Source organism: Oryza glaberrima, chromosome 2 (genome assembly GCF_000147395.1).
Source record: "Oryza glaberrima chromosome 2, OglaRS2, whole genome shotgun sequence".
Lineage (NCBI taxonomy): Eukaryota > Viridiplantae > Streptophyta > Magnoliopsida > Poales > Poaceae > Oryza > Oryza glaberrima.
Window position 1 is genome coordinate 22,255,322 of NC_068327.1, and position 11,057 is coordinate 22,266,378.

Genomic DNA, 11,057 nt, shown 5'->3' on the forward strand with positions numbered 1-11,057 from the left:
AAGTTCAAGGGTGTCATTGATTGTGCGAATCGCACGGTCACCTTGACCAATGAGAAAGGGGAAACAGTGGTGTACAAGTCACCAGTCGCACTGAAGCAGGGAATCTCCTTAAATCAGATTGAGGTGGAAAATCCGGTGGTCACTGAGGAGAAGAGTTCGAGGAAATTGGAAGATACTCCACAGTCTGTGAGTATATAGAGGTGTTCCCTAAGGACCTCACTACCATGCCACCCAAGAGAGAGTTTGAATTCCGGATTGATTTGGCACCGGGGACTGCTCCAATTTACAAGAGACCGTACAGAATGGCAGCCAACGAGCTAGCAGAGGTCAAGAAGCAGGTTGATGAGCAATTGCAGAAAGGGTACATTTGACCAAGTACTTCACCTTGGGGTGCTCCGGTCATTTTTGTGGAGAAGAAGGACAAGACGAAGAGAATGTGCGTCGATTATCGCGCACTCAATGAGGTCACCATCAAGAACAAATACCCTTTGCCGCGGATTGATGATCTGTTTGATCAGCTGAAAGGAGCTAGGGTGTTTTCCAAAATAGACCTGTGATCAGGCTACCATCAGTTGAGGATTCGGGAAGAGGATATTCCCAAGACAGCCTTCACCACTCGGTATGGGTTGTATGAGTGCATGGTTATGTCTTTTGGACTTACCAATGCACCTGCATTCTTCATGAACCTGATGAACAAAAAGTTCATGGAATTTTAATGCACATTCTGCTTGGAATTCTATTCGGGAATTTCTGGGCGTGACAGCGGCGTAGGTCGTCGCTGGAGAGAGGAGCGAGAGCTGCAGCTTGCCGATGATCTCCAGCCAGCACACATCCAAGAGCTCTGCCACCTCAGGAACCTGATGACGACGACGACTCCGGCAATGGGTCCCGCCGACGGCTGCACATGGCGGACTCCCCGGCGGCGAGCTCCATGATGCCATCCGCTGAGTGGTGTGTGGCAACTGAGTTTGGGACGCGCGGCAATCTAGGCATTTTGAAAAAATACTCGCCACTTTCAGCTGGAAAATGATAAAATAATGAGCTCAATGTCCTACGGCAAATTTCACAAATTTTATAGTGTCCTGGGGCAGTTCCACATTTTCTCGGTGTCCCTAAGCTAGTTACGCGTTTTTTGGGTATCCTATAGCACATTTTGCCTTTTTAATTTTAAGTTGTAGTGAATTACTATTCATATTTTCCCGGATACTTGTTGTTGTTGATACAATATAATTACTATTGAATACTCAGCGGTGATTATTTTATAAGGATGATTCTGAAGATATTTTTTCACTCATATCTTTGTTAATTGGTACCACACATTTTATTGGATGTGCAAAATGAGAAAGCTCATTAGCACATGATTAATTATTATTTTTATATTACACGACAGACGTACACGCGCATGCACACACCATCTATTGAAAGTCCACCTATATGTGCATAATATTTGTGGGCACATGGACTTTGAATCCCGGTCACCAACACACCACTAGTGCTTCCCCGATTAATTACGTACTCCCCGATTAATTACGTACTCCCTCTGTTACAAAATATAAGGATTTTTATAATAGTGCCAAGTCAAATATTTTTAACTTTGACTATTAATAATAAAAAATAAAAAAAAATATCAATAATGTAAAATTGATGTTACTAAGATTTACGATTAAACAAACTATCATAACATGCAACTATTTTTATTTAAAACATTTTACTTTTATAGATATTATTGGTTAAAGTAGCATCTCGAAAATCATGTCAAAGTGAAAAATACTTATATTCTGGGACGAGGGAGTATTAAATATTATAAATTTTAAAAATGGATTCATTCGTTTTTTAAAAAAAACTTTTATATAGAAATTATTTTAAAAAAACTTTAAAAAAACGTGCTACCGTAAAACGAGAAACTTGAAATTTAGAGTTGAATAAAGTCTCGAGTCAAAAAAGAGAGAAGGAAAAGAGAAGTTGTATCGTCGTGGATCGATCGATCGAAACCGTGTGCTACAACAGCCCGCAGGCAAGCGAAGGCCCACAGGCCCACCTTGAGAACCAGAACCAGAAGAAGAACCCGTCCACTTCCATTCCACGCACGCGCACTTCACGTGACGAGACCATCGCCACCCCCCTCCGCCATCCTTCCCACCGCCGCCGCCAACGCCGACGCCGCCCGACGACCGAGCCAACGCGACCAGCCAGCCGCCCATGCCTGCCCGCGCGGCGGCGCTCTCCTGCCGCGGAGTCTCCCCGCACCCCCGCGCCCACTCCCTCCTCCCTGGCCGCCGCCGCCGCCCCGTCCTCCCCTTCGCCGGTAAGCCTCATCCTCGAGGTTCCTCTCTTCTCACTCGCGCCCCGCCTGCCGCAAGGCTAGCCCTAGCGCTCTGTGAGGATTGATTCGTCATGCCGTATCGTCGTGGGGGGAACAGATGAGGCGGCGGCGGCGCCCCTACGTGTCAGCTCCGTGCCCCATTCTCGGGCTTACGGCTGCGGCGGCGGCGGTTACTTCGTGCATCTCGAAGACCGCGATGACGGAGAGGCGTCTCGGTTGCTGCGTGCCCTTCGGCGAGTCCTTCCCGATCACCAGGTACGGCCATTTAGGCTTCGATTTTGGATTGCTGCGAAAACAAGCCAGACTGGGTCAACAATCCAATCCAACCGTGGAATCGGTTTGAGATTTAGCATGACGCGTGAATTGAGCCTTTCATTTGTGAGGTGACATGACATGATAATTGACAACCCCGTTGATGCCGTACACGCAGTGAGATAAAGCCTGTAATTGGAAGGCATTTGTAACTTGATTGTTGCTCGGCGGATTACATTATCCTTTTGCCACATAAAGGCCTGATAATAGTTTGTAGATTGTGATTAGAGCAGGATAAATATTACTTTTCGTGTGTACGACTTTAGGTCCGATAAGCTTATTACAATGTTATCTTTGGGGGCGGGTTACCACTTACCAGTGACCAAAAACTTTGTGGGAGATCAATCATATTATTGTTTTGTTCATAATGTATATCCTTCACATATGAGAATGCTTCTTTCTTTCCCCTTCTACTACGTTCTGCAACTTTTTGCTCTTTATTTTTGACCTGTTTGTGAAAATTGTTGCTGCAGAAATGGGCACAACCTGACCTTCTGAAAGCTGCTGTTATTTCAACCATGTCAATACTTGCTGTGCCTCTTGAGGCATCGGCATCAGCGGAGACATGTCAGCCAGCTAATTCTATGGCCAATATGCCCATTTTTATTGCTGTGGCTCTAATAGGTGCTGCTGTTGGTGGTAAGATATGCAAACCTGTGTACTTGCAAGCTCAACTGGATTTATATAATTTTGATGAAGCGAACCACATTTTATTTTGCTTTCCCTATGTGATTTGCAGGATTACTAGCACGGCAAAGAAAGGAGGAATTAAAGCGACTGAACACTCAACTTCGCCAAATTAACACGGCACTTAGAAGACAGGCGCAGATTGAGTCATTTGCTCCTGGCCTTACTTACGCGCCAGTTGGCAGAGCAACAGAAACTGAAGTTATTGTAGATCCCAGGAAGCAACAACTGACAGTAAATTTGAGAAACGGGAAGACATTTATGAGGAATCAAGATCTTGATATGGCAGTAAAGGAATTCAGGGCAGCTCTGGAGCTCGCAAAGAGCATAGGAGATCGCTTTGAGGAGAAGAAAGCTGCTCGTGGATTAGGTTCGTTTCTTTCTAATAATAACCATCATATAGTTATTTCTTCACTGTCATAATAGAAAGTACATAATGTGATGTTTTACCGTACTGTTCGAAAAATTAGCTACAAACAAGAAAGACAGGTAGGCTCTGGGTCTTATAGTTAGGCTATATAATCACTAAAAAGTGTTTATCGAATTGAATTGTGTTATTGGTGTCATATCAACCATTAAGCACCAAGCCTTTGCAAAACTGGGGAACCCACCCAAGAAGCAGGTCCATCTATGTTTCATTTTACTGTGGTTCCCTAGTTGAGCAGAAACCTTTGCTTCACAAATATTATGGGAATTTTTATCTGCATATGTGTTTACTTTAGAATATTTACGTTTTCATATATCAGGAATTACTTTAGATAACAATAACGTTGAAATGTAGAAGACTTATTCACTGGCTAGAGTGGATTTATCTTACTGTAATGTGCAACACAAGTTTGATTTTCTTTGAAGCTTTGATTGAGTAGTCTCCTTTGGAGAGTCATGTGCTCTTTTCAAGCTGCTTTGGTTTATGGTGCTACTTTCCACTTCTGTGAAACTCAATTATAGCGAACACAGTTCAAAAGGTTCATCGAGTTTCAAGCTTAAGAAGCAATCACTGTCAGATAGAAAGCAATTATATTATTTGAGTTTTCAACTGTGATTTGAGTTTTTCCTTTTGTTTTGCATTAGGTGCATCGCTACAAAGATTGGGCAAATACAGAGAAGCAATGAACTGCTACTATAAAGTCCTGGAGCTTTCCAAGGAAACGGGCGAGGATTCCGGGTGCACCGAGGCCTACGGCGCCATAGCTGACTGCTACACGGAGCTTGGGGATCTAGAGCGAGCGGCGAAGTTGTATGACAAGTACATATCAAGGTTGCAGCCCGGCGGTGGTGAGTAAACGCTTGGGCTTTCCTGACCCAAACGATTTGGTTTCTTCCTGTTGCATGGTTGATGTTCAGCAAAACAGTCAATTTGTTGGCCTCATTTTAGCTTTGTGGGAGCGCTTGAATCGCTCAAGGAAAAAAAGCTCAACTCTTGTATATAAATGTCAGTGGTGCGTGCTACTTGAGATAACAATGGCAAAGCTTGGTCTGGTTTGCTGCCTGTTGCAAGCGGCAAGCACTGCGTACACACACGGTGCACGCATCTACTGATCTTCCTAAAATAACTCTGCCAAAGTTCCAATATCTACCGATCTGCTACACTATATAGTTACTTTGCAGTCCTGAAGAGACGAATAGAAGATCATCTTCATCGTCGATCGTCATATCCTGACACATGATACGGCAGAAAGTCTTGGCATAGCTGACTGATCGATCAACGTTATCTTCAGCCATCTTTAATGGACCGATCAAGGCCATCCTGTGCTGTCCTGCTGTCCTCTTGATGTTTTCCGCATCTCATCTCCTCTCCCTCGTAAAATTTCATATACATCGTCCCAGGGGCATCTGACAAGCAATGGCTAGTATTATACGCGGATTTTCAAAAATTTTATATAATCTTATCCTAACACCAAATATTTATGACCAACGCCAAATACTTATGACCAAAAGGAAGGAAACCAACATACCAGCAGTCTTTCGTGAAGGTGGAAAAACCTTCAGGAAAATACATTTCCCTGTTAGGAGTTACTATTTTCTTTTGACTTACTATCCAGGCTCATCAAGGTAATTTTGCTAGGAAAGTAAGTTTGTCTACCAACGCAAAAATAATTCTTGATTTCGTGTAAGTGACCAAATAGGCGTGCGAACATGTGGTGAAGGCACATGTCACTGATATGTGGTATCATGTTAGAAATTTATGTCCCTTTTACATACGTTAGATAAGTCTAGTTACACTGGATAATGGTGGGGTGTGTACCACACAACACGCACTACAGTAGTGCAATGTGCTCAACCTCTCTTTGAACTGCCCAGGGGCGGAGCTAGAACAAAATGGAGGAGGGTGCCACTTACTTAATTTACTTTACTTTAGATCGAGTTTAAGCTAATACGGGTGTCTAAATTATATTGAGGGTGATGCACACATAGTGAAAATAGGTGAGGTATAGCTAAACAATTTTCTTGATTGGGTTCCTGAGCACCCCCTAATATACTCTATCTCCGCCCCTGGAACTGCCCCATCTAGAGGGGTCCCATGACCAGGATCGACGGTTTTTACTCTATTAGGAGCCATATAAAATCTAATTGTTGTACTCATAGGTCTACTAGTGAGCAGTAATCCTTATCCGTTGGATAGATGGGTATAGATCTTTTCTTTAATTCGCCACCTGTACCCAGTAATCAATGGGTAAAAAAATCCGCGTGCCTAGCATGATGTGTACTTCCTTTTGAACGGTAATATATGGTTTAGTTCTCGTATGATTTGTTTACTTATCATATATGGTCTGGTTCTTGTACGATTTGTTTACTTGGTTTTGAATGTTAACCAAGGTTATATCTATCATGATGTCTTGCGTTGTAATCGTCTGATTGTTGTGCAAAATTATTAGTGCTATAAGTTAGTTTAGTGGGTATGAAAATAAATCTTACACCCGCGAACGGATGTGGGTGTTGGAGCGAGAATTTTTAGTCATCACGAATGTGAGTAGAGGATGAGAAAACCCGATGGGTATGTACCCATTGCTATCTCTGCCCCCGTCCAAGTCGCCCAAGACGCACCGCTGTACCAGTTTCACCTGGGGCACTACGAACAATCGAACATACGCGGGGTGAACTGAATGGATAGACGATCGAGTAGATGACACGTACGGCTGCAGAAATGCTTACAGCTGTATCATCTGCACGTACGCATCGCTTGGACGGGATAATGGGTTCAGACTTGAGAGAGATCAGGATGAGAGCAACCAAAAAGTCGAAAAAATTGCAAGAGGCAAAGTTGTCCATGCCCCTGTTCTCATGAGTCACAGCGATTCAGTTCAGAGAGTATGTAGCAGCATGTAAGCATGATCCTGGTAGTGCGTGGTAGGTGCTGAATTCTCTGAATTCTGAACCACTTCGCCGCTTCACCGATGGAACGATTTCTTTTGTCCTTCATACATATCGAACGTTTGAACGGAAAATAAAATTATACTGTAGCACTTATGGCTAATCATGAACTAATTAGGCTTAAAAGATTCGTCCCGTGATTTCCTCCATAACTGTGCAATTAGTTTTTCTTTTTATCTATATTTAATGCTTTATGTATATATTCAAAGATTCGATGTGATGTTTTTGGAAAAAAAATTTTAGGGAACTGAACGGGCCCAGAAGTTAGTAGATCTTACTATCTTAGATCATTCGTCTCATCTGCCCATTGCGCCGTAACGTACGTGTCGTCTTCTAGCTGCAGCCAGTTTCATGCTTATCACCGCCTATGACTCAGCTTTTCAGCACTATAAATATGACTCTAACCTCGTACGTCACAGATCAGAGCACTAGCTAGCTAGCTTTTGCTCCTACATCTTCACTTCAGTACCACACCGGCTTAGCAAAAGCCAGCTGCAAGCTAGTAGGATCGATCGACCACCATGGCGTCGTCGTCCAAGGCCCTGCTCGTGCTCGCTCTCCTCCTCGCATCCGCCGTCCTCCTCGCCGCCGCCGACCAACCTCGTGAGCGCACACACACATGCACATATATCTTTCTTCACCTCCGATCGATCGGTTTATTGCTTAATTTATGAATTTGTTGCAGATGGCAAGGAGCAGAAGAAGACGGAGAGCGGCGGCGGCGCGGGCGTCCAGGACTGGCACGACGACCACGGTGGGGGCGGCCATCACGGAGGTGGCGGCGGCGGCTACCCCGGTGGGCAGTGCCATCACGGATGCTGCGGCGGCTACGGATACCGCGGCGGCTGCCGCCGTTGCTGCGCGACCGCCGACGAGAAGCCGGACCCCATGTACCGCCCCGAGGCGCACAACTAATTAAGTCTCAGACGATCGTCCGACGTACGTACGTACGGCCGGCGCCGGAGCTCGCTAGCAACGTACGCAGCAACTAAACCAAGTGAATACTGAATAATGAAAATGTGTATGCCAGCACGTATATATCTGTACATATAAAAGTCTGTACACGTATATGTATATATGGACCACGTACGTACGTATGTATCTGCGTGCATACGGCGGCGGGGTTTGTGCCGATATATGCTACTATACAGGAGTATATGTCAATAAAAACTAGTACTAGTACTTCTAATACCACCAGCTACTAAAAATGCATATAAAGATCGGCGCTATAGGTACCAAAACAGCTAAAACTAACATCTATAATGCTTTTCTCTCCTTCACGAGTTAAAAACACAAAACAGGCATCTATACATGTGCAAGGTTTCTGGTGTAGTAGGACTCGTACTGTGCGCAAGACGATGTGCTGGGGAGAAACAGATCGATTGTGGCTACCCCTACCGGCGAAGTCGATCGAAGTCGTCAGTCCATCTTCCGGAGGATGGGGCTGGGATATTGGCTGAAATCAGGGCCTTTCTACGGCGATGTACGAGGAGATGTTGGGCCTGGGATCGATCAATATTACTGCAGAGCAGCAGATCGGCAACGCTGGACGTACTGCGCTCGAGAGATGGGGGACCGGAAAACTTCGAGGTGCAACACGCGCAGCTAGCCGCACATGGCCAGCAAAACAGAATCCAGATAATATACATGAGAAATTTTACTGTTCTTAGAAAAGTACCATTAGATAAATTTTACAATAGAAAATATAATATCTTCTGATACCTTATCAGAATGATAAAATTACCTAACATATATACACATGTCGTTTATAAAGGGTGTTTGGTACTTCTGCCATATACTATCTTGCCACCACAGTATCTTGTACTGCTCTACATAGGCATAGAAATACTCCCTCCGTTCCTAAAGGAATAGTTTTAGCTAGTCAAAAATATATTAAGCGAGAGAGTAAAATAGCACTACATCCTTCTATATTATGGAGAGAAAACGAGGAGGCTGGAAAAGAGGCGGAATTGCTATTGGTTCAACGGCGAAAAATAAGGAAAAAAAATGAAGTAGTATTAAAGATATCTCTAAAACTATATTTTTTATGGATAAGTTTCTTGACTAAAACTACACTCTTTCAGAGATGGCATGATAAGTTTGGAAACACGATAAAGGTTTCAACAAACAACATCTAGCTCGATTATTTTTTTGGAGGAACTGGTCAATCAAGATGGTCGGAAAAATTATAGAAGAATCTTTGACCATCGGTTGTGACATGGCATAAGATTTTCCTTTTGTAGTTTTCAGTTGTATTTTTGCTCGTTCTACGCTATGGACCGCAAAAGAGATGGTTTGGGCCTTTATTTGGTCCATGTGTCCTACGTTACTTCTGTCTTTCTTCACTAACAAACCAGCCCCACAACTATAGTTCTACTCTTCCCCGGCCAGACCAATGACCCGGTTAGCCTTTTTCAATGCAAGTAACATGACCGTACATTATAACGACACTCATATAATTAGAGATATTCTAAGAAAATGATTAAAAATAAAACATTGGATCTGGTGATTACATGCGCGGAGGTACGGATGTGTTGCGAACGATGGGAGAAGGTGATGGAAGGAGAAAGTATACGCTTTTACATCAATAGAGATATGCTTAATGCCTAGAACCACTTTAGTACAAGTTCTACTTAGCTTTTGGCTTTAAGAAAATGCTCCTAAGCAGGGGCGGATCTACCCTTAGGTAGGATGGGTCGACCGACTCAACTACGATTCGTGTCGCCCCACACCCTAAAGACCTCCTTACCCCCTTACAGTAGTCACGGGTCATCAAAATTAGGTATAACAAGGTGTGAACACCCAACATATTGAGGTAGTTATGGAAATGTTATGTTCGATTGCTCTTATCGAGTGAACATCTCCGTTCTCCGCCCATCTATATTTTAAAGCTGCGTCCGCCACTGCTCCCAAGTATATCAAATGGGCTAGGTTTTTTCACACAAATGTGAACGACCAAATAATAGACCAAGGGTGAAATGGGTACGTGATTCCACTTACTAGTATTGAAGTTATGCAAAGGCCAAAAGTGTTGGTTTTACCTGACTAGCCTCACTGTATATGATTCGTGCCTACTTTATCCTTGGTTGTCCCTCCCTCTCCCACCGCTTTCAAGCCCAAAAATATAATCTTGTAAAGTTTGCTGAAGTTTAGGTGTCATCAGTGTTGAGGCTCACTAAGGACGTCATTGCCATTGTCAGTGAGTCTCCTCGCCATCTCCCCTTCTCAACCTGCCTCGCCTGATCCAGAGGTTCATAGTTTGAGTCACATGAAGCCTAACAATCCCCTATTTTCTGTTTCTAAGTTAACGTCCTCAGGTTAGCTAGCCTGAGTACTAATTACTTCGTTTGTTCTCTTGAGGTTAATCTTTGAAGATATCTCGATAGAACATTATTTTTCAATAATATGTTAAAATAAAACTTAATAAAAATAGGACCACATGAGTATCTTTTTCGACAATATATCAATATCAGTTTCATATATGACATATAAAACTTAATTATTACTCCCTCCGTTTAAAATGTTTGACACTGTTAACTTTTTAAGTACGTGTTTGACCATTCGTCTTATTTAAATAATTTAAGTAATATTTATTTTTTTCATATCATTTGATTCATTGTTAAATATATTTTCACGTACGCATATAGTTTTACATATTTCACAATTTTTTTTTGAATAAGACGAGCGGTCAAACATGTGCTAAAAAGTCAACGGTGTCAACCATTTTGAAATAGAGGGAGTAATAGTTTGGTGTAAAACTTTTTTGAGTTCCGGATTCACGTTGTCTAAAGACAACATACATATCCATTTGAAAATCAAGGGAGCACGCAGCCGTAGCCCTCATCATGGCATCGATCAGAAGAAGATATGTTATCCAAATGGTTCTCGATCGATCTCGTTCTGTGGTTCAGAATCGAAGCTGTGATCAATGCGTGCAATATATTCAGAGTTTTCAGACCGATCGATCGACCATGCTGCACGCCCTCGCCGAGTCAAACTTGGCTTGTTTCCACCACAGCCCAACTCATCAAATCTCCAGTCGCCCACAGAGATCAAGCTCGATCGGTCGATCCATCCAACAGGCTACTGCTACCACTGTTTGCATATATATGCGTTGCAGGTTTCAATGGCTAAATGCCAAGCATCCATCTCCCCAACCGCTAACGTTCCATGACTCCATGTCTTCGCATCCCTGTCTGTGCACGGGCCCTACACCGTTGCAACACGCGTCAAACTTGCTCGATCTCTTGCTCATCTGCGTGCAACTCGCGATCTCATAGGACTATGAGCAAGCGTCGTCGCCTATAAATACGCTTGGTATGCATGCATTGCCTCTCATCAAACACTGCACTTCGCAGTGGTA

The 11,057-nt window shown here is 43.4% G+C and overlaps 2 protein-coding genes across 2 annotated transcripts; both read left to right on the forward strand.

Annotated features, from left to right (window-relative positions):
• The first annotated feature begins 2,075 nt into the window (after positions 1-2,075).
• On the forward strand, positions 2,076-4,836 carry LOC127761489 (protein FLUORESCENT IN BLUE LIGHT, chloroplastic-like). Its single transcript, XM_052285786.1, has 5 exons — positions 2,076-2,305; positions 2,421-2,578; positions 3,109-3,274; positions 3,375-3,692; positions 4,394-4,836. The coding sequence occupies exons 1-5, from the start codon at positions 2,200-2,202 to the stop codon at positions 4,603-4,605; spliced, it is 960 nt and encodes a 319-aa protein (XP_052141746.1). The 5' UTR covers positions 2,076-2,199; the 3' UTR covers positions 4,606-4,836.
• A 2,277-nt stretch (positions 4,837-7,113) lies between these two features.
• On the forward strand, positions 7,114-7,885 carry LOC127764049 (glycine-rich cell wall structural protein-like). Its single transcript, XM_052288873.1, has 2 exons — positions 7,114-7,297; positions 7,380-7,885. The coding sequence occupies exons 1-2, from the start codon at positions 7,216-7,218 to the stop codon at positions 7,607-7,609; spliced, it is 312 nt and encodes a 103-aa protein (XP_052144833.1). The 5' UTR covers positions 7,114-7,215; the 3' UTR covers positions 7,610-7,885.
• The last annotated feature ends 3,172 nt before the right edge of the window (positions 7,886-11,057 follow it).

Coding starts and splice junctions, on each gene's coding strand:
- LOC127761489 (XM_052285786.1), top strand. CDS start 2,200: ATGCCTGCCCGCGCGGCGGCGCTCTCCTGCCGCGGAGTCTCCCCGCAC. Junction 2,306..2,420: donor CCCCGTCCTCCCCTTCGCCG/GTAAGCCTCATC, acceptor TGGGGGGAACAG/ATGAGGCGGCGGCGGCGCCC. Junction 3,693..4,393: donor GAAAGCTGCTCGTGGATTAG/GTTCGTTTCTTT, acceptor GTTTTGCATTAG/GTGCATCGCTACAAAGATTG.
- LOC127764049 (XM_052288873.1), top strand. CDS start 7,216: ATGGCGTCGTCGTCCAAGGCCCTGCTCGTGCTCGCTCTCCTCCTCGCA. Junction 7,298..7,379: donor CGCCGCCGCCGACCAACCTC/GTGAGCGCACAC, acceptor AATTTGTTGCAG/ATGGCAAGGAGCAGAAGAAG.